Consider the following 23,916-nt stretch of genomic DNA (forward strand, 5'->3'; position numbering starts at 1 on the left):
TTTAAAAACACCACTCTTAAAAGCTCTAAAAGGTAAAAAATAATTTTAGGTCGGTATTTCAGAAAGGATTTTTTACAAGCTCCTTTTTCAAATTTTTATTTAATATCTCATTTTCACATCATTGAAAACTTTTAATAATATTAAAGATTTCCTTAAGTAATAATCTGATTTCTTTAATAAAACATTAATTTTTCTTTCAGAGGAAAGAAAAATTGGAATTTGTTTCCTTAAATAATATATCTCAGGCCAACTTACTTACACATCTCAGGCTAAGCTGGGATACATTACCAGATTATAGATGACTTGATTACATTTTTTTATTTTAAGAAAACCTTTTTTTTTTACCTTTTTTGAATAATATTTCATCAAATTGGGTAACTTATCATAAATAATTACTTTGATAAATAAAATTTTAACCCCATAAATCAAGAGGGCTTAATTAGATCTGTACTTAAAATCAACTTTTTTTTAACTTTAATTTCACGATGTAGAGACTAGTCAGATTATAAATTTCCTTTGCAAAGAAGAAGTTGGAGAATCTGTAAAGGAAAGAGCAAGAAAAACAGAAACAGCTTATCAGATGCAATATACATAAAATAAAAAAGCACTATCCATCATGTCAAAATAAGACATTATGTGGTTAAACTGGAAACAATATATGCACATTCTATAGAACGTTTACAAAAAATAAGTCTGCTTTTAAAAGAAATAAGGCAAAATTCTGAGGAAGATTCTAGGCCCGATTACAGTAAATGAAGAATATAAATTAAGAAGCAATAAGAGATTAACAATAAAACTGAAAGGATAACAACAATCAAGAAAAGAAGGTAAATGTTCTACTGTCATATTAAAAGTATGAATAAAGATAAAATAGTGAAACAACTCGTGGTATTTTGCAAAATAGAAAATAAAAACTAGGTTAAGAGAGAAGTGGAGAGGAAAAATAACAAAATTAAAGATGTAGAAAATAAGTGATTATAGAAATGTGATAAACACATGTATTTAGAATGAATAAATATACTATTATACAATATTTCAATTATAAGTGAACTTACTGGACACTGACTGTTTCCAAGTAAACTGTTATCACCTCATTATCCTATTGTAAAATGAACTAAATAGCAAACAAATGTATTTTTGTAGATTACTCAACTCTTGTCTATATAATTATATACATAATATGAGAGAGATCTTTGACAACAACAATTTTGAGTGAAAAAAAGTTATGTTGTACAATGTAAATATATATCAGAGATTTACAACAAAAATTTTATAATGCATTAAAATTTTCTATCATAACATAAAGTAGTTCTGCATACTACTCATATCTACCTATCCATATAAATAATATGAGAGATGTACAACCACTTAAAAAAAAAAAAAAAAATCTAACCGCCGTATTTACTTATTATTTTGATGTATTAGACTGTATAGATCTAAGTAGAGGTAAACATCTGTGCTCAGTAAGTGCAGATGTTTACCTATTAGAAAACTGTTAAACTTTTAATTTAAGATAATTCCTTCAATAATTATTATCCCTTACACCATTGACCACCACATTCTGCGATACTTCGACTGATCAGTTCTGCTTACCTTTGCATCAATCATAAAACTTAATAATTTTTTTTTTACTCAATAAATATTTATATATGAATTACATATATAAAATTTCATATATATTACCGTTTTTAAAATAATTTTTAAAAAATCGTGTGTTTGGGGCATGCAAGGTAACAACTTACCTGCCTTAAGTTGTAACATACAGAAATAAGAAAAATGTAATGTTAAATTATAAAAATTAGATAAATTTTGTTATACAGGGTCATTCACGGGAACCGGATGTTTTTGAAGTGGGTTGTACTCAGGCTCTCGTGGTGAGAGGGGCACATGGCTGGTGTCTTGACGTTTTCTTTGTTCATAGCATTTACATTTTAGTCGTTGAGATGGAGCCGTGGACGCTAGACCAACGCCTGCCTGTACGCATATGACAGTTTTGTGCAAAATGACGAATCCGTAACTGCTGTTCACCGAGATTTCCGCCGTCAGTTTAATATCCATCGTAATGCAAGTGTCCCTTCTCGTAACACAATATTGCAACGGGTAAACAACCTTCGAATAAGTGGTTCAATATTGAAGAAAAAACCACCGGGTCCCCGATGAACTGCTAGCACTCCGGAGAACATCGAACGAGTAAGGGAAGCCATTGTCAGAAACCCACGCCACTCTATTCAGAGGCATTCAGCAGCGCTTCAAATGAGCAAAAGTACGGTAAGACGAATTCTGCATACAGACCTGCATTTCCATCCTTACAAGATAGCCGTCGTGCGGCAGTTAAACAAGCAAGATTTCACGCAGCGATTACAATTTTGACGACAAATGCTTACCATTTTTGAAGAAAATGAAGATTTGTTATTGTTAATGAGTGATGAAGCCCATTTACATCTGAATGTCTTCGTCAACAATAAGAATTGCCAGTATTGGGCAGAATGAAATCCACATCAGCTTCACGAGAGACCACTTCATAGCCCAAAGGTGACTGTCGGGTGTGCAATAGGAAAGGTCAGTGTTATTGGACCATATTTTTTTGAAGAAAATGACGCTGCCGTAACTGAAACAGCTGATCGTTACATTGCGATGTTGAATACGTTTTTCATCCGAGTTATGAAACCGGGGAATCGATTTTCAAAATGTGTTATTCCAGCAGGATGGAGCTACAGCGCACACAGTGAGGGCAACGATGGCTGTTCTCTGTAACTTGTTTCCGGGACGGATCGTTTCCAGATTTGGCGACATTCCTTGGCTCCCTCGGTCCCCCGACTTGAGTAGTTGTGATTTTTTTCTGCGGGGGTTTCTGAAATCGCATGTGTACGGCAATAAACTGTGTACATTGGAGGACCTAAAGATCGCAATTCGTCATCACGTCACCCAGATTGATGTAGACATACTGCAAAGAATTGAGGCCGGTTACTGTGAAAGGCTACAACAATGTATTGCCCAAAATGGACATCACTTGCCGAACATAATTTTTCGTTCATGAGTAAGTAACAAATGCTTTGATTTTAAAAGTGTTTCAGTACCAATAAAACGTTTTTAAAGTAAATATTCAATGTTTTATGATTATTTTAAAAACATCCGGTTCCCGTGAATGACCCTGTACTTGTTATAAATTATGCACACTAAAAGAATGTTATTAATTTTTTTCCTTAATATAAGATTTTTAAAGGTCTTAACAATTCTCTAATATGGACATTAAAATGTCTTTTTAAAGTATAACTCTCGTTAAAAGATTTCTGATAAACGTTATAGAAAATGTTTTTCTTTGTGTGTAAATTAAATATGCTTCTTTAGATTTAAAAGACGATTAAAAAAACCTTTTGGCAGAAGTTACAAACATAACTTTTCTCTTTTGTATGAATATTTAAATGTAAATTTAAAGAAGAATTATGATTAAACTACTTCTGACAAAAATTACAAACATAATTTTTCTCATTTGTATGACTATTTTAAAATAAAAGAATGGTAAAAATCCTTTAAGCAGAAGTTACATAACTTTTCTCTTTTGTATGGATATTAATATGTGCCTTTAGAATTTTTTTACAATTAAATGACTTTTGACAAAAGTTACAAAGATAATTCTTCTCTTTCGTATGAGTATTAATATGTACCCTTAAATTGCATTCTTGATTAAATGACTTTTGACAAAATTTACAAACATAACTTTTCTCTTTTGTATGAATATTAATATGTACCTTTAGAGTTTTCTTACAATTAAATGACTTTTGACAAAAGTTACAAAGATAATTTTTCTCTTTCGTATGAGTATTAATATGTACCCTTAAATCGCGTTTTTGATTAAATGACTTTTGACAAAATTTACAAACATAACTTTTCTCTTTTGTATGAATATTAATATGTGCCTTTAGATATTGTTTACAATTAAATGACTTTTGACAAAAGTTACAAACAAATTTTTTTTCATTTGTATGAATATCAAGATGTGTTTTTAAAGTAGTAGAACGATAAAAAACCTTTTGGCAGAAGTTACAAACATAATTTTTCTCTTTCGTATGAGTATTAATATGTACCAATAAATTGCGTTGTTGATTAAATGACTTTTGACAAAATTTACAAACATAACTTTTCGTATTTGTATGAATATTGATATGTGCCTTTAGAATTTTTTTACAATAAAATGACTTTTGACAAAAGTTACAAACATAATTTTTCTCTTTCGTATGAGTATTAATATGTCTCCTTAAATTGCGTTCTTGATTAAATGACTTTTGACAAAATTTACAAACATAATTTTTCTCTTTTGTATGAGTATTAATATGTGCCTTTAGATACTGTTTACAATTAAATGACTTTTGACAAAAGTTACAAACATATCTTTTCTCATTTGTATGAATATCAAGATGTGTCTTTAAACTAGAAGAATAATGAAAATCCTTTTGGCAGAACTTACAAACAAAATTTTTCTCTTTCGTATGAGTATTAATATGTACCCATAAATTGCGTTTTTGATTAAATGACTTTTGGCAAAATTTACAAACATAACTTTTCTCTTTTGTATGAATATTAATATGTGCCTTTAGATATTGTTTACAATTAAATGACCTTTGACAAAAGTTACAAACATATTTTTTCTCATTTGTATGAATATCAAGATGTCTCTTTAAACTAGAAGAATAATAAAAATCCTTTTGGCAGAACTTACAAACATAATTTTTCTCCTTAGTATGAATATTTAAGTGTAATTTTAAAGTAGCATTATCATTAAAAGACTTTTGACAAAAATTACAAACACAATGTTTCTCATTTGTATGAATATTAAGATGTCTCTTAAAATTAGAAGAATCATAAAAAACCTTTTGGCAGAATTTACAAACATAATTTTTCTCTTTCGTATGCTTATTAATATGTACCCATAAAATGCTTTCTTGATTAAATGACTTTTGACAAAATTTACAAACATAACTTTTCTCTTTTGTATGAATATTAAGATGTCTTTTTAAAGTAGTAGAATGATAAAAAACCTTTTGGCAGAAGTTACAAACATAATTTTTCTCTTTTGTATGAGTATTAATATGTACCTTTAAAGTGTTTACTTGATTAAATGACTTTGGACAAAAGTTACAAACATAATTTCTCTCATTAGTATGAATCTTTAAATGTAATTTTAATTTACAATTTTGACTAAAAGACTTGTGACAAAAATTACAAATAAAACTTTTCTCTTTGTCACGTGTAATATGTGTTTTTAAATCATTAACATGAATAAGAGACTTTTGCCTATTTCCTTTCTGAACAGGTAACACATTTTCACTACTTACACTCTCGACTATATCTTCTGTCGTTACATCAACAAATGCATGCTTACAATCACTAGATTTTTCTTTTATAATTCCATCATGTACAGAATTATTTATACATCTCTTACAAGTAACACAATTCTTAGTACTTCCCTTGATCATTCCTTTATCGATAGTAACCTGTAAAATTAGAAATAACTAATAATTATAATCGAAAATGAAAAGGAAACACCAAAAGTCCAATGTCTGGTTATGACGGAACAAAAATGGCATATTTTTTTTCATGAAGCACACTGTTAGAGGGCAGCATACCTCAACATGCTTGAGAACTTTGCTGTTCCTCAGATTCCTGCAGGACTCAGTTTCCAACAAGATGGTGTTTCACTACACTTTTATTGAGATGTTATCATGTTCCTGAACAATGCTTCCCCGGATGTTGGATCACGCGAGGAGGTCCAACTGCATGATCACCCAGATAATTTGACATTTAGATGATTTAAAACAAAAAAATTGTTGAAGGTGTTTGTCTAAAAATGCCACAGATGCACCTAAACACCTGGCAAGAGTTAAATTATCATCTAGACGTCTGCCGAGCTATAAAATGTGCATACACTAAAGTTGACTGACCTACATTAAAACATGGAGAGTTGCTGTGTTTATTAAAAAAAATTATTAAATTATATTAACTGGTTCTCTTATTGTAACAGCACTTTTGGATACTTTTATCTGGACACCCTGTAAATTATAGTACATATATGATCAAACTAACCAAACAATATTTATATTATAAAATTATAATAATATAAGATTATAAATAATAATATGAACAATATGTTGTTAAAAAAGATTATGAAAGTCCTATTTTTAACAGTCAGACCAAGGAGTAACATCCATCCGTCTTTAAATTTTAAATCTTTTTTAAATGGTTTATGGTACATTTGATGATTCACATACTTAGGGTGAGCAAATAAAAACCAAATTGAGTAAGCTTCAACTGCAGTTATTTGTGTGCCACCTTTAACAATGCTTCTACTAGCACTATTATTGGTTGTATGTTACTCTAATCTACTGTCAGTTGTAAACTAATCGTGCATCAACAAAGTAAGTTTCATCCCACGAGTTGTTTTTCTAAAGAAAAATAGCCTTGATGCATCAAGGAATGCGTTACTATAGTGGAAGCTAATCTGCGTTCTGGAATCCTTTCAAGGAACACATTTGATATTTGTGAAAAATTTCTGAATGCCAATATCCCAGCAAAGAATAGCATAAAAAATTCTGTTAAAAAGTGGCTTACAAAGGTGTTGATTTAAAATTGCAGAACGAAGTAGACGACCTTCTGTTAAGAATCCAGAAGTCACAGATAATATTCAAACAATTTCTGTTTGTCCGAAAAATTTGTAATTGGTTTTCATGTTAAAGCCGTGTAAAATACACATCTTGCTTTAAAATTATTCACGATTTAAATTTAAAACTGTATCATACAACAATTTACGAGAACAAACTGAAATATCTTAATTAATCCAAACAGGTTTCTCAAAAACATTATTCATCGACAGATAGACCCGATATTGTGCTTTTTGTCAGATTGTGCACAGTTTCATTTATCTAGGGTAATGAATGAAAATCCTCACCATGCGTTTGAGTGTACATATTACTATGAGAAATCAGTGTACAGTTCTGGTAATCATATAGAAGGAGGACCAATTTTTTTTTTACTGTTAGTACAAAAGTGTTCCATACAATTTTCAAAGAATTCTACTCTTGATCTCTTGGTTAATAGATTGTGAAAAAATTATGGCTTCTTCTAACAAGACGAAGAAACAATCTGTTGCACATGAAACAATTCAATAGCACACATTCATGCAAGGCTACAGCCTTGTTACTGTGAGCAAGGGATAGTGGCCTCCTTGTTCCCCAGATTTGTATAGTTGCAATTTTTTCCTTTGGTTATTTAAAGGATTGGAGTTTATAAATCAAACTCTTACACTATTGATAATTGAAGGAGAACATTCAGAATAAGAGACTGAAGTCACCGACAACATTTTGGATAAGGTGACTTTCAGTATGATTACTTAAGCATTGCAGATACACAGGGTGCTTGCATCAAATATCTTTTCTAAAAATATGGTAAGTATGTAAGTTTTCCTAATGCAAATACAGAATTAAATTTTATTTCATTTTCATTTCATAGATAAAATTTTATGTCACAAATGTGTTTAATCTGTATCAAATCGATTTTAAATCGTATACCTGATAATTGAAATATGAAAAGCAAATACTATTAAAAACAAATCACCCAAAACATATTAAGTATGAACCCTTTCAACAACTTAGTTTCAAAACATCACTCTATTGACTTAGCATTCACACAAACGCTAATAGGCCTATGTTAATTAAACAGAACTAAATAGAATTAAAAACAATTTTTTTTATAACATAACTAACTGAAGTCGCAAAACATACATACATACATACACACCAATGAAATTAGCAAGAGGCAAATAATGTTTATTACAATATCCAATAACTAATACTTACATAATCCGGATAAAATCCTATCTCTTCTTCTGCCTTCACCGTATGTAAGTACTTATCATTTATTTGAAGTTCATCGGTTTTCATATTTAAATTAAGCTGTAATGAAACTTCTTCATTTAAAGATATCTCAGATTCCTTAAAAAAATATAATAAAAAACCTTACAAAATGTGAAAACTACCAATATTCATTCAATAAACAATATTTTTTTATTCTGAATGGAAGTTAATAATACCATCATATCATTATAAAATAAATTACAAGATAAAAATAAATGTGATTAAAGTTTATATCAATTGTTCACATAAAACACGTGAAATAATGTTAAAAAGGTAAATATATAAACATAAAAGATCACAAAAAGATAATTCACTATTCAGAGGGCGCTATTGAAAATTATTCTGAGCATATATTTATATACATGTTAATCAAAATGCAGATAAATTGTGCGTTTTTTGCGTATTTAAAAATTCATTAACATAGGAATGTTGTTTCGATGAAAGAAAATTTTTTAATTGTATTTTGAACTATTTGAAAAATCCTTCCACCAACTTATATAAAATACAATTAAAAAAATTTCTTTTACAGAAACAGCATTCCTCCGTTGATGAATTTTTAAATAATACTACTTATAAAAAAGGTACAATTAACCTGCATTCCGATCAAAATGTACATAAATAATTGGTGGGAAGATTTTTCAAATAGTTTAGCAATTCAGACAGAAGTGCAATAAGGCCCTTTCTTGTAAGATGAAGTTATTTGGTTCAGTTTAGATGGATATTATTATTTTTTAAGAATAAGTTACAATTTTTTTTAGTAAAGATTTCATATTCATAAATATAAGCACAAGGATAAAATAATATATATATATATATACATATAAACTCGATTTGATATTTTCAGGGAGTGCCAAGATTTGATATACTTTATAAAAGATTATATGTAGGCATAATAAACATTTCATACAAACTGTATAATTCCTAACTATAAAAAAAAACAAAAAAAAAAAAACAATCTGAACCAGTCAGTATAAAAGACAAGAAATAAATTGAGTGAGAATGATGGTAATGAATTTTTTGTCATAATCATTGTTTCATGCCAATCTCTGTGGCACAACAAAAACATTTTGACCTTTCTTCAGGAGGTCCTGGGTTTGAATTCTCATCACGAACGACATTTTCCACGTGCTACAAAATTCATTACCATCCATAAGTAACTTTAAGCAAGCATAAGCTTGTTACTGTAGAAATAAAGATTTATAAATAGTATATGATTATACCGAGCTATATTTTTACATTTTACTTTCTTTCTTTTTTTACCTTTGTTAAACCGCATATAAATTATGAAAGTTATTCAGAATAGCTAATATAAATCATACATTTCTAAATTTCCCTTTTACTATTATTATACTATCATAAACTCTACAAAATCTCTTATAATGGTATATAACCAGCTGTTTCAAAACCTAATAACAGCAAACAGGAAGAAATTAATGAAACTGAAATATTCAAATACCCAGGGAAGATTATTGGACATCAACATCTCTTATAAAGAAGCCATTATGTTAAAAGCAGTAAAATGGAACTAGCCTATTGATTAACTAAGAATACCTGCAGTAAAAAAATTGGTATCGTTGAATGCTAAACTAAGTCACTACTGTACAGTTGTTTGATTGGAAGCTCTATAACCGATATAATATCTGACATTTGACAACTAACTTCTAATCGAAAAATTTCAACAACAAAAAGTCTTACAGTCCATCAAGGACAGAAAAGAAGACACAATAATGAAATTTACAACCTATGGCAACTGAACCAGAGAAACTGAAAGAAATGAAAATAACCCAAGAAGACTAAAAATGAACATTTAGTGCGAGAAAGAATTGTAAAATATCTCAGGTTTCCAGGAAAAACAAAACCACGAAAGAAATATTTCTTCCTATTTAAAATACCGAAAAATGATGAAGAGATATGGAAGAAAATGGATGTGAAATAACATGTATATTGAAAAAATTTGATTAACAACAAAGATGAAAACTAAACATAAATCATGTAAATTTAGACACAAAACACTCATATTAAAAGTTATTTAATCCCCTTACTGGTTTTTTGACAAAATAACTCGTCATTAACTACCTTGAAAAAAGTCGCCCTTGACAAAACGATTTGTCAATATGAACCGACCTGTTTTATGCTGTTTGTTGACAAATTACAGCAATGTGTGTGTCTAGTTCCACTGTTACTCTAATTTAATGGTGAAGCGCTAGTTGCATATCGTTTCTCTATTTTATGTCTTATCTCATATTGTTCTGAATAGCTGTTACTATGGATTTTTCTTTGTTTTTATGATTCCTTAAGTTACATTCATATTAGTTTTATTATTTCTTTGTATTGTTTATTGTTTTCATAATTTTGCTATTACTTTTGCATAATTTTCAGTCATATTTTTATTTCTAACTGTTTGTGTCCGTAGATAAGACCATACGTAAATAACAGAGTTGTTTACTATAACCTAATTTTAGTAATTTTTTATGCGAATAAACAATCTTTGTGTTATTATTTTAATTACTAGTGTTTTACAATATTATTGATATAACAGTTAAATATTGTAAGTGATATTTATTAGTCCAACATGGTCTGTTCATCACGTGTAAATGATAGTGATATAATTGAACTTTTAAATGATTTAGCTCATGGCAAATAAGATGATTCTCATTTTTTGGGCAATATTACCAATGATGAGCATGATGAATGGGATTTACAGCCTCCTGATAGGTATAAGACCTTAAATATCTGTTGCTTAAAAAAAGGCAAAACACTGGGCTTCGAATAGGGCTTGAAAGGGCTTATTTATGATGTGACCACAAAACCTTGCAATGCTCAAATATTTACTGGTAATCCACGAATAAACTTCCCAACTGATGACCCTAACAATGTAAATTCTTTACGCCAAAAATTTCTTAAAAAAAAAAAAAATAATACTAAACCAGTATTTGAGATTTCAGCTATAGAATCCAACTGATAATGATGAGATGCTTTTGTTTCTAATTGTATATATGCTGTCAGCAATTATTTGGAAGCCACAAATCAAAAATCAAAAGCCAAAATTTGGAAGCCAAAAACAAAAGTTATCATACAAACAAGCCCCTTTTTACAGTTATTGTATTTGGAAAAATTTTATACCATAAGGGTCAAACTTCTGTTACATTTCCAACATTTTACTGTGATAATAACTAACCCATCTCCAAAAAAATAAACCGATTATTTTAACATCTGTTACCTTTATATTTTATAACAAATTCATATACACCTGAAAAAAATTTAGCAGTTGATGCAACTTTACCACTGCAGAAAGGCAGGCTAAGTAAGCTTCATTCAGTTTATTAAAACAAAAAGGACACACTTTGGCATTAAGACATATGTTATTTCAGTCAGAAAAAAGTTATAATTATAAACGTGATTGTTTATGTAAGTGGAGACAAAGAAATTATAAAAAAACCTAAATCACGGCAATAAGAAAGCACTTATTGAGCAAATTGTTGAAATTCATTATAAAGTCATTTACCAAAAGAGGTTGGTCGTCTGTAGAAGATGATCTTATGAGAGTCTGTGAAATTTCAAGACGTATATTCCAGATACAGATAAAACCTACACAGAACAAGTTGTGCTGTTTGTTTTGCAAGCAACATAAGAAAGGAATTGCAATATTATTGCTGCAAATGTGATGTTGATCTTTGTCCCTAGTTTTAGACATTTCCACACTAAGAAGGAATAAAAAAAATATTTCTTAAAAATCTTTCAATATTTTAAAAACATTAAAATTCATTTAAAAAAAATAATTATTTATAACAAGTTTTAAATTGAAATATGATAACAGCAGATTGGCAAGTGCGAATATAAATTGTTACTGTGTGATCTTGAACTCTTGCCTAAATTCATAAACACTTACAAACTATTTTCATTAAAAAAAATTTTTAATTAATTTTTCAGGTAAAGTGTTCATCTGTATCATGTTTTTTTATTGTGAGAAAAATATATATAGAAAATGTTTATCACATCCTTCAGTCGTCATAATTCATTATTATATATATATAATTATTTTTTTCATAAGAAAGCTACCTATTATATTGGGTATCATGATTCGACTTCTGGAAAATTTTGACATATCTTCATATTTCACATCCGCCAGACTCCAAAACCACTGTCAGTTCAAAAGTTTATAAATATATATATTTTTTTATTAAATCAACCAAAGTACAGAATTTACAAAGTAGGAAGACTTATCTAATTTCACTATATATGCAGGAGTGCTCTCATGATTTACTCGCATCATCGGCTGTATTACATATTCATTTCAAATTACATTACAAACTTTGTAAAATATAATAACATATCAGGCATTTATTTATTTTTTTTAACATTAATAATTAAATTAAATTTAAATCTTAAAAATATTTACATATGTAAAAATATGACGTCAAGGCAAAAAATCAACTTAAAATTAAAAATCCAAAATTAAAATTAAATAAAAATAACTTTAAGTAAAGCAATTATGCAGGTTGTCCATTTAACTGAACTTACTTTACATTACTGATTGAAATATATTAAATTATGAATCACATCAAAATAGATGGTGGTGCCATCTACTGCAGCTTTCAAAATACTGTCACCCACATATTCTGTCTGAAGTTTGATCACATTAAATCTATTTTTATGTATATATGTATATTGTTCTGAGACGATCTGATGGTCTGGATTGAGTAGCGATTACGAAAGAGAAAAAACAATAAAACAGCACATCAACATTATTTAAAGTTTGTTAAATTTATGATTATACCAGAAACGCAAGAAGAGTTTATGCATCAACTAACTGCAAAATCAAGCCATGAGGGTGGAAATGGAGGTAGGCTTTTTCGAAAAAACATATTATCGCTATAACCTTCTTATTAAGTAAAATATCAAATTTGTTTCAAACTCCTACTATTCTTTGGATAAGGGCCTAAAATTTATATAAGTAAAGTTTTTTGATATCACCAACCATTGGCCCGGAGGGTGGAAAACATGAGGTTTTAAAGACAAAAAAATCATACCTCCCTTCATAGGCAAAGTATCGAATCGGTTTAAAGTGGTTGTTAGTCCTCTAAATATTACTTAAAACTTTTGTCTGAAACAATTTTTGATACGACCAACCCTTATGGCAAGGGATGACCAAAATGTTGCTGGAATTGTAAGATGAGGCTTGTCATATGCTAAAAATCTGCAACTTTTTTTACATGTAACCTTTGTCATATTGAGTAAATTCACAGTCTTTATTAACTTTAAGGTGGAAATCTTTTTAATCCCCAACTTAACACTTGTGAAATCTACCTCCGCTTACCTGCATGCCGAAAGTGATTTTTTTTTTACATTGCATGATAAGAAAAGTATAAAAATAGAAACTTAAATTAGTTTTTTATCATATTCATTGCATAAAAGGACATAACATGATTTTCTGCTAAAATAAAGAACCGTTAAGGGGTTAAAAAAGAATTATAAATTTATCATATTCATTGCATAAAAGGACATAACATGATTTTCTGCTAAAATAAAGAACCGTTAAGGGGTTAAAAAATAATTATAAATGGTACAATTAAAAATTTTTAATTGCTAAAACCGATAGAAAATTCCAACAATTAAGATAAAAATAGACCAAAAAAAGAAAATTGTTTTATTGTTTTAATATAAATTTACTGAATGGATGCAGATAGATCAGGGAGGATATGAAGGAAATTGGCCTTACACCAGAAGACACCACAGATAAGATAAAATTAAACAAGAAAATCAAGAACAAAAACACTCACAACAAACATTTTCTATACTAGAAAGGGCACAAAGATCAGAACATATGATAAAGTACTGGGAAGACTAAAAGGCCTAAACAGTCCCATAGAAGAGACTTGGATAATGGACTGACTTTATATTGACTGACTATATTCTAAAAATGTTAATGTAATTTGTTCAACTTGTGAACAATAAAGCAGCCCCACCACGGTTCAACTCCAACCATCAAAGTAAACTAGTAAACACTGTTTTTATCTCTTACATCCACTAGTTTTTAAATCCATGTAAAAAAACTTACCTTAACTACGATTTGAACCTGAGAACCTTCAACATCGAAAATCAGCTGTTGAACAACTGATTTGCAATGAGTTTACCAGCCTGGTGGGCTAAATATATATATAAATGAGTTAAGAGACGGCCTGTACAGAGTCCAAAGTCTACGTATTAGGTAATAATAATTAAATGATAATACAGTGGGACACCAACTTTCCAGATGTGCAACTAACTGGACTGCTTAAATCCAGACTAGTAAATTTATAAAAAACAAAAAACTAATACATTATATGAAAAACTTAAAACATTAGTCAAATAAATCTTTACTTCAACAAATTTTTTTTTTTATTAATCTTTCTATCTCTTTTTTCTTACATTGTACATATGTTCCAAATTTCTTTTTTTCTTTTACTCAAATACATTTATTTTTATTTCTTTACTTTGTGTGTTTCCTATTAAAAAATTGAATATGTGCAGTACATATGATAAAACGATTTTAAGATTTGGCCTTCAAAGGTCCATCTGGGTAATTGTTGTTCCACTGCAGGCAAAATGTAACACCCTTACCACTTTATTTTCGACTTTTAAATTTTCTAATTTAACTACGTTGGACTCTTCAATTGCTAAAGGATCTTTTTCAATATCACCATTAATATCAAGTGGTTCCTCTTTCAGTTGTTCAAAACCTATTTGCTGTAATAAAAAACAATTAATTAATGCTACAAAATAAATAATATGTTTATATTATTTGTATAATTTATAAAATTAACATAAATTGTACCTTTAATTCACTTTCACAGTGCAGCCAGTGTTAAATTATTATTATTATTATGTGACTTTAATGTGCCAGGTTTTATATGGGGAAAACTTAGAAAATGATTCTTTTGCTATGTGTTATCATCCAAATTTAAATGTTAAAAATGCTGCTACTTACCTTACAGATTTTTCAACAAACTGCTGTAATCTTTTACAGTCATATAATTTGTTAAACTGATGCAGTATTTCTCATGATTTAGTTTTTTCCTTATCTTATTGATATTAGTATTGCTTATGGTGAAATTTTTATCGTGATAAATACCATTTACCTTTAGAGATAACTACTTAAGATTATGAATTCTAATCTTTTATCTCATAAATACTAATTAAATTATACAAATATTCATTTTGTAAGATATTTTTCCACAATATTTTAAGACAATTTTCAGCATTTACTAAATAAAAGTTTGATAGCAAATAATATTTATTTTTTATATCACCACATAAGACTGAATGAAGTTTGTACAAGGAACATGGAAATTGAATTTTGTAGCGTATGAAAAATGCCATGCCTGACAAGGATTTGATGCTGATCATTGATATAGAAATTTTTGCTGAGGAATTGCAACTTCTTATTAATATTTTTGATAGTCATGTCCAAAATGTAATTTTTGAAGTGGTTTTCTAGCAAACCTATCACAATTATTAAAAGAAAAAATTGCATAAGCTTCAAAAACAATACAGATCTACTTATTATTACGAATTACTTAAGAATGAGATTTAAGAGTGTATGTAATACTCTTAGTCGTTAAGAATTATTAATTATAACATTAAAGTTAAGGAATCTTTATCTAATCATTGCAAAGATTTTTTTTAATTTGTTGATAAAAACGACTATAGATCTTCTCAATCTCGTATGCATTTTGAAAATAAGAATCCTGATAAGGGCGTTGATATTGCAGAGCTTTTTACTAAAATATTTGGGAATGTCTATACTAAGAATGATTTTTCCTAGACTGAAATTACAATTAACTGTGTACGCTGCAGTAACATTATTCTGAGAATGATGTTGAAGGTACCGTTAGCTGATTTAATAATTTTTTCATGGGCCCAGAAAATATTTATCCTCTTTTAGAGAAGAACTGCTCTGCCTTTTTTGTACCGGTTTTAACCAAGTTCCTAAATTGTTCTTTAAATACAATTCTTAGGTAAGTTAGTTTGTATGAAAATTACAACTTGCAGAAATAAATTTGCAGTTCCTGAAAAACATGATTTTCAGAAGGTAAATGTCTTTGCAAACAAACTTGTATGAACACACACACATATATATATATTATACAGTATTATAATACTGTTGATGATGATGGTTATTATCTTGATGCAATTTATACTAATTTTTGTAGCGTCGCTGATATAGTTAATATCAAATTACTTATTAGAAAACTTGGTGCATGTAAATTTAATAATAAATAGTTGTCTTGGATACATTCGTTTTGTTCAAAATGAATTCTGTATGTTAAAAATGATAATTTTACCTCTACTTATGTTAGATCTAGAATAAGACAAGGGGTTCACCAATAATAAGGCATTTGGGTTCTAGTTTTTGTAATATTTATAAAGGACATGAGTTTAATTATATGATTTTCACTTTATTTATTATTTGTGGTTGATATGAAATTTTTAGGCAAATTACAAATCTAGTTTATATTCAATTACTTCAAATCGACTTAAACTCTACAAAAATATGTGACTTATTTTTCATATTCAATTTGTAAGGTTTGCAAATGTTGATTAATTATTTACTGAATAACACTACTTAAATCAGAGGACAGATTTAATATTTTCCTATAAAATTTTGAGTTATTTTGACTATCCTAATTTACTGCAACCCTATGACTTTCATATACCAACTAGATTGCTTGGCCACAATTTTCAATATTTTTATATTTCAATCATAGATCACCTAATACTAGGCCATCTTTACTATGTAAAATAGACTTAACCTGGCTAAACATTTATAATAGTAGATTAAGTACCATTATAATACCTAATTAAGAGCTATGAATGATAATTTTGTTATGTCCTTATGATTTTGTATTTATGGGTTTCATTCCCGTCTATTTGAATCAAATAAATAAAGTTTAAAATTTACACACTAACAGAAATTTAAAAACTTACAATATCAATCATCCAGCCCCTTTTCTTTACAATAGAAATGAAAAATTACGCCTTAACATCAAAAATAATTGTAAAATTTTAGCAAGCACTTAGAAAAATCATTAAACTACCAACAACCCGAGGTAAGATTTCAATTCCAAAATCCAGCAACAGGAACTGAAAAATCCAAACCATCTAATGAAATAAAAATAGACAAAATCATTCAAAAATTAAGCAAAAAGGAAACAGGAGATGGCTTCATTGCAGCAGGATTACAGAAACAATCATGAAACACACCACTAAATAAAATTGGGTCTGTAATTGAAAGGAATTGCAACTAACTGCTTAGCCTTCAACGATGGTATTACAATTTTCTTGGAGAACCTCAAAAAGGCAGCAAAACAATAAACCGCCTAAAATAAATTACAGGGAAAATAAGGCTAAAAATACTTCAAAAAGGCAGAATTCATGACCAACCAATCAAGATTCTCCCAAGTTCCTAAAAACAAAATATGGAAAAATCAAAAAAGTCAACAAACTTAAATATGCAGGAGTAAAATACAAATTAATGGTTTAGATAAAGAAGCCAATCAAACAAGAGTGAGAAAAATAAAATTAGCCTACCAACTGACAAATAATATTTTCAACAAGTGAACATCTCAATAGACGCCAAAATCAGGCACTAAAATTCAATAATCAAACCAAAACACCTATTTGCATCAGATGATCCTCAGTTTGAAATCAAATAAAATAAATGGAAATATTTGAAGGAAATAGTACAGTATTCAACAATGTTCAGAAAATCAGTAAAGATTTCAAAGAAAACAAGAAAAAAGGAACATTTGGTCCGAAGAAAGAAGCCAAAAATAAAGCAAAAGAATGAAGAACTGTAGGAACACCAGGTACGAAAACACACATCAGAAAGAAATAAATTGAAAATATCGCTTCATGGTTCTCATTCGGCAAAACATACAAAAACGATTTTAAAAAATCTTACATGCTCAGATGATATAACAGCTTCAGTCATGTGAAGTGGCAAAAAAACGCTTATCATTCCTGTTATGTCATCCTGTTCAGTCTGTAATTTAACATTTGTATTAAGAGGTAGAGCTTCATTAATAAAATTATTGTTTACAGGCCCATTCATTATCTGTAAAAAAAATCCAACAAAACAGGAACAAAAATTAGAATAAATATCCATAATAAAAAAAAAACTGTTCATAAATACCTCTTTAATGATTGTTTTTGATTTATGTTTTATGGCGGTGGATAAGATTATATTTGATAACTGACGCAAGCTTTCTTAATTAAAAAGATAAGAACAGGCGAATAACATTAGTACATTGATTGCCATGTGCTCCATATGTGGCTCACATGAAGTCTGTGAGGCCATGTGTCATGGCCCTTGGCTCTGATTCTTTGAATCACAAGCCGTGTGAACTATATATGGCTCATATGCATATCCTTGCAAGAAGGCATCATGAACCTCATACGGCTTGCAACAGAATTTTTTTTATATTGGAATGTGTAGTTACAGCCTCACAGTTAGCAGCACGAACCTTAGCTTTCCAGAAATTTCATGCTGAGAGTAGTGATGACATGATTAATCCAGCTGCTTACATACGCGTGAAACAGTGAATGCAGTAAAGTTTATATTCTGTTTTAACATAAATAAATACTATGATTCAATGCAATAAAAATTGAAATTATTGAACTTAAGTTTTTAATATCTTGTTATATTATTTTGTAATATTTGAATTTCATTTTTGTGATGGAACAAGTGTCACTAACAAGTAATAAATTACAAGAACCGGTATAAAGTAAAACCGTTAAGCTAATGTACCTCACTAAGGTAAATACAGGCGATTCCAAATTCCATGCCAATCTCTGTCTCAGAAAAGCCTGGTTTGTTCAGAGAACAGCATGAAAGATTGAGGTATAAAAGAATGAGCTATATACAATCACTTCTGAAGGACTGTGGAATTGAAGTTCAGTGTGACAGTAAATTCTGTGTTCTGGAAAAAATCATACAATGTCATATGGTAAAAGTTAAAATGCTTACTTCGGTTGGTGAAGTGGTGTATGCTGATGTCTGCATAAATGACATTTATGGTCACAGACATTATTTAGTTTTTAAATACAACAATACAACTTTCAAAACAACTTACCTTTTGAGCAGAAAAGATGAAGTGAAGGAAAAGTTGCTTTATTTTATTGAAATGGTGAAGACCCAAGCTACACTAAAATTGAAAGAGCTTCATACTGACTGTGGCAAGGAATTTGATAATGCAGGAGTTAACTAAAGAAATAGGTTTCAAGCATTCTATGATTATATCTTATTCTTCACAACAATCTGGAGTAGCTGAGAGAGAAAACAGAATAATTTGTGAGGCGATAAGATCCAGGTTGCATTCTGTAATCCACTTTCCCAAATCACTCAAGAGTGTAGCATGAAGTAGTCCTTTCTGCTACATATACATTAAATAGAACAGTACCGACAAAAGTGATAGGAAAAGGCCCCCTGTTGGGTTATTTATTAAAAGAAAAGTGAATATCAGTCATCTGACAATTTTTGGAAATGAATGTTTTATTTGGATCATGAACCAGACAAAAAGAAAATTCGATGAAACGTCATTAAAGAGTATATGGTTGGATATGCAGACTGCAGTTATAAAGTTTATTTTCTGGATAAGTAAAAGATTGTCGGCAGGGATATTAAGATTAGACCAAAAACATTATAAGAATCTAACTCATAACTTTTCTTACATACCAAGTAAAGACGACCTTTAAAAGCCAGAGAGAGCTGATTCTTGAAGAGGGATCAACAGATGAAAATTTGATTCCCTTGCAGTAGCAACAGATAATGAGGATAGATACCATTTAATTAAACACCTTCAAATTATAAATAGGCTATGCAGAGCTTCTGAATGGAAGAAAGTAATACATGAAGAAATAAATTCTCTTCATCAGAATCAAACATGGCAGCTACAGAAGCCTCCAGGCTGTCAACGGTTGATGGGTGTTAGCTGTCAAGATTGATTCGAATGACATCATTAAATATAAAGTAAGACTAATTGCATCATTCTCAAACGGTTGGCTTGTCTTAACATCTAATTAAAGAATGTTGGTTTACTTCATGTCAATTCAAAGCAAACTCTCTTAATAGATAATCTCTCTCTTTTTCCTGTTTAGCCTTCGGTAACTACCGTTTAGATAATTCTTCAGAGGCTGATATGTATGAGTGTAAATGAAGTGTAGTCTTGTACATTCTCAGTTCGACCATTCCTGAGATGTTTGGTTAATTGAAACCCAACCACCAAAGAACCACGGTATACACGATCTAGTATTCAAGAAGATAATCTTAATAGATAATCTAAGGGTCATTAAACTTACAAATAAACAGATGCTCCACAATAAATCTAAACTGGATGCCACTAAGTGAGGAAGCTGGTGAAGTCAGCTACATTCCATCTAGAAAATAGACAGCAGATACATTTACAAAAGGATTATCATCTGCTTAAAAGAATGAAGACTCATGGGAATGAAAATTAAATGTTAATTATAAACTTGTGAGAACTTGAATTATGATCGTTGTTGGGGGGGGGGGGGGGCATCAAGGAGTATTAATATTTATTACAATGTTTATATGTACTTATTTGTTTAAAATATAACTTACAAATTTTACTTTTGCCACGTAAACCACGTCGCTTACATAAAATATTTTACAACGAACTCAAATGAATTTACATCAGGATAAAGCCCACACTACGATTCATTAATACAAAATAAAAATTTAACTTAAATTTTATTAATTTATATTGAATAGTTTAAAAATACTTACTGAGATAAACAAATAAGAACCCCAACAACAAATAATACTGAATTTGATTATAGATCTTTAAGTAACAACCCTGCCGAAACAACGTTAAGCGTTAAATGTTAATGAATGATGCCAACACAAGCAATTTTATACTACAAGACATGATGTATGTTGGGCAAAAAAATTATATATATATATATTACGTAACAGATGTATTAAATAATTTTCCATTCAATGAACATTTAAAGTTGTTTATACATAAAAAAAATTACTGAAATTTTCATAAAATTCTTAGAAAAGGCTGTTTTCTTTAAATTTATTAAAACAACATGATGCGAAATTTAATAATAATAATGTTTTTGTTGTACATAAAAAGAAATACAAAAACAAAAACCAACATAAAAATACAAATAAAATTTACGTTACTAAATTAAACAACAAACAATCATTTTTAATTGATTACAGATTCTGGTCCATGACAGTCTATGATGACATTTATTTCACAATATGAACTTCTACAGTGACAAACCGACCCGAATTTTTTTTATTTTTTATAAAAAATACTTCAAATATTTTAAAAGTGATTACGTTTTTACGTTGGGGGAGGAAACATTTCTACAGAAACCAACCGCCGGCAACGATACAGCTGTTTTAAACTGGCGTCAGCTGACATTATTAGGCGGGTTTTTTAAAAAAATCAGTATTATATTTTAGAATGTGATCGAAATAAATAACAGCTGATATAACATTTTTTTAATGCAATTAGATAACTATAATCTGTTCGATCAGGACAATGTACACATGAGTTGACTGAATATTTGCAAATGTCATGAAGGAGAAAACCTCAACAAAATCCTCATTACTCCCAAGAACAACAATGATCTTGAAGACACCACCGTCAGAAGCACGCCATATACCTTACTATTTCCTGTTTAACCTCGGGAAATTACCGTCAGGTATTACTTTAGAAGATGATATGTATGAATGGAAGTGAAGTGTAGTCTTGTACAGTCTCAGATCGACCATTTCCGAGATGTGCGGTTAATTGAAACCCAACCACCAAAGAACACCGGTAGCCACGATCTAGTATTCAAGTCAGTGTTAAATTAACTGACTTTACTAGGATTTGAAAGCTGGAACTTTCGACTTTCAAATAAGCCGATTCGCGAAGACGCAAATGCGATTACCAGTTTCCATTACCAAACAAAACTTTGTATGCGGATGATTCTGATGAATTTGAAGCAACAGAAGAAGAAGAAGAAAGTTCATCAAAAGCGGTGGAGAGAAAACCCACCACGACTAATGTGATATCATAAAGATATAAGAAAGTTGCGTCAGATCACATACGCAGTTCAGAATTCGTCATGGAAGAAGTTAGCGAGTATCACGGCTTCTTCGGCAACCGTGGTGAGTTTATAGTTAAAGAACTCGCTGTCGTCGGTGATGCTATATGATTCTTCATTTTTGTTCGAGGTCCGAGTTGAAATCGAAATACAGACGGAGTCTTTCTTTTCATGTTTAGCCTCCGGTAACTACCGTTTAGATAATTCTTCAGAGGATGATATATGTATGAGTGGAAATGAACTGTAGTTTTGTACATTCTCAGTTCGACCGTTCCTGAGATGTGTGGTTAATTGAAACCTAACCACCAAAGAACACCGGTATCCACGATCTAGTATTCAAATCCGTGTAAAAATAACTGGCTTTACTTGGACTTGAACGCTGTAATTCTCGACTTCCAAATCAGCTAATTTGGGAAGACGCGTTAACCGCTAGACCAACCCGGTGGGTCTACGAATGGGTTAATTTTATTAAACTACACGCGGAGGGCAAGCATCCCCTATCACCGGTTTAGTTACTTAAAGGGGAGAAGCCAAAAATTTTGGGTTGTTTCAGCTGCGATTAGATTGTAATTTGTACTCGCGGTGTCCCGTAAGGGGTCTGTGTCAGGGGACAGTCTTGTTTTCCTGTATACGTAAGTAATTTACGTCCGGGAAAGCTTAAGGGTTCTCAGATGACTAAAAAACTAAACTAATATTCAAATATTTCATTAATAAAAATTTTATTTGGCTATAACTCTGGAACCCACCGGGTTGGTCTAGTGGTTAACGCGTCTTCCCAAATCAGCTGATTTGGGAGTCGAGAGTTACAGCGTTCAAGTCCTAGTAAAGCCAGTTATTTTTACACGGATTTGAATACTAGATCGTGGATACCGGTGTTCTTTTTGGTGGTTGGGTTTCAATTAACCACACATCTCAGGAATGGTCGATCTGAGAATGTATGTACAAGACTACACTTCATTTACACTCATACATATCATCCTCTGAAGAATTATCTAAACGGTAGTTACCGGAGGCTAAACAGGAAAAAAAGAAAGGCTATAACTTTGGAACCAATGAAAATAAGTGCCTCTTATGATATCGTTGAAAACCTCTCAATGAGGGCTTATTAGTACAGTTAAGAAAAAGGCCAGATCCAGATTTTTTTTGGATTTTGGGCTTTTTTGGACACTTATGGTTCAGTCGATTACAATCAAAATGGGAGGTGCACAAATAGATGTTTCAGCAGTACTAAATCCAAAATTTCAACATCCTACGTATAATCGATTTTGAGTTATGCGAGATTCAGACGTCACGTCGAAACTAGTCAAAATGGATTCAGGGATGTTCAAATGGATATTTCCGTAGAAATGTGAATAAAAAATTACATACACAGTGTATGTAATTCAGTAAAACCTCCATCAGCAATGTTGAAGATAAATTTACGTTTTGCTTTATCTTTTTCATCATCTTCCAAACCGGGTACAACACCTTTTTTCTTTTCGCCTTCTTCATCAACACACTCAGTTTTGTGAAAAAAAGAAAATAAAAAAATATAATTTTTGTATATTAATCTAAATGGTAGATATGTTAGACAATTTAGATTAATTAAATTTACATTACAGTAAATTTGATGAATCCGGTGATTATGCATGATTACTGGCTAAATGTTGAAGAATTTAATAAATATTCAGCTAGTTATTAAATATACCGGTTATTTACACATTTTCAATATAAACATATTTCATATATTAAAATACTCGAATATAAGTAGAAATTTCTTTTTTAACCTCCGGGACCATCATTAGGTACTGCTTCAGAGGATGAGATGAATGACAATTTTTACGGCGTGTGAAAATGCCATGTTTGACTGGAATTCAAACCCGGACCTTCCAAATGAATGGCCGAGATGCTACCACTCGCG

The 23,916-nt window shown here is 30.1% G+C and overlaps 1 protein-coding gene across 1 annotated transcript; it reads right to left on the reverse strand.

The window, feature by feature from the left end:
* Positions 1-71: 71 nt before the first annotated feature.
* On the reverse strand, positions 72-20,795 carry LOC142334008 (uncharacterized). The gene is made up of 5 exons (XM_075381675.1): positions 20,695-20,795; positions 17,851-18,003; positions 14,508-14,633; positions 7,851-7,985; positions 72-5,492 (listed from the first exon to the last, which is right to left on the reverse strand). Exons 2-5 carry the CDS (start codon positions 17,998-18,000, stop codon positions 3,531-3,533), a joined length of 2,373 nt encoding a protein of 790 aa, XP_075237790.1. The 5' UTR covers positions 18,001-18,003; positions 20,695-20,795; the 3' UTR covers positions 72-3,530.
* Between the last annotated feature and the right edge of the window lie 3,121 nt (positions 20,796-23,916).

This window comes from Lycorma delicatula, chromosome 13, assembly GCF_047948215.1.
Source record: "Lycorma delicatula isolate Av1 chromosome 13, ASM4794821v1, whole genome shotgun sequence".
Taxonomy (NCBI): Eukaryota; Metazoa; Arthropoda; class Insecta; order Hemiptera; family Fulgoridae; genus Lycorma; species Lycorma delicatula.

Bases quoted from the DNA above. Each gene is read 5' to 3' on its own strand.
- LOC142334008 (XM_075381675.1), bottom strand. From the start codon at position 18,000: ATGAATGGGCCTGTAAACAATAATTTTATTAATGAAGCTCTACCTCTT. The intron at 7,986-14,507 runs GTAAGGGTGTTA...TATTTTTTTAAG, and splicing joins TAAAAGTCGAAAATAAAGTG to GAATCTGAGATATCTTTAAA. The intron at 5,493-7,850 runs GTAAGTATTAGT...CTAATTTTACAG, and splicing joins TAGGATTTTATCCGGATTAT to GTTACTATCGATAAAGGAAT.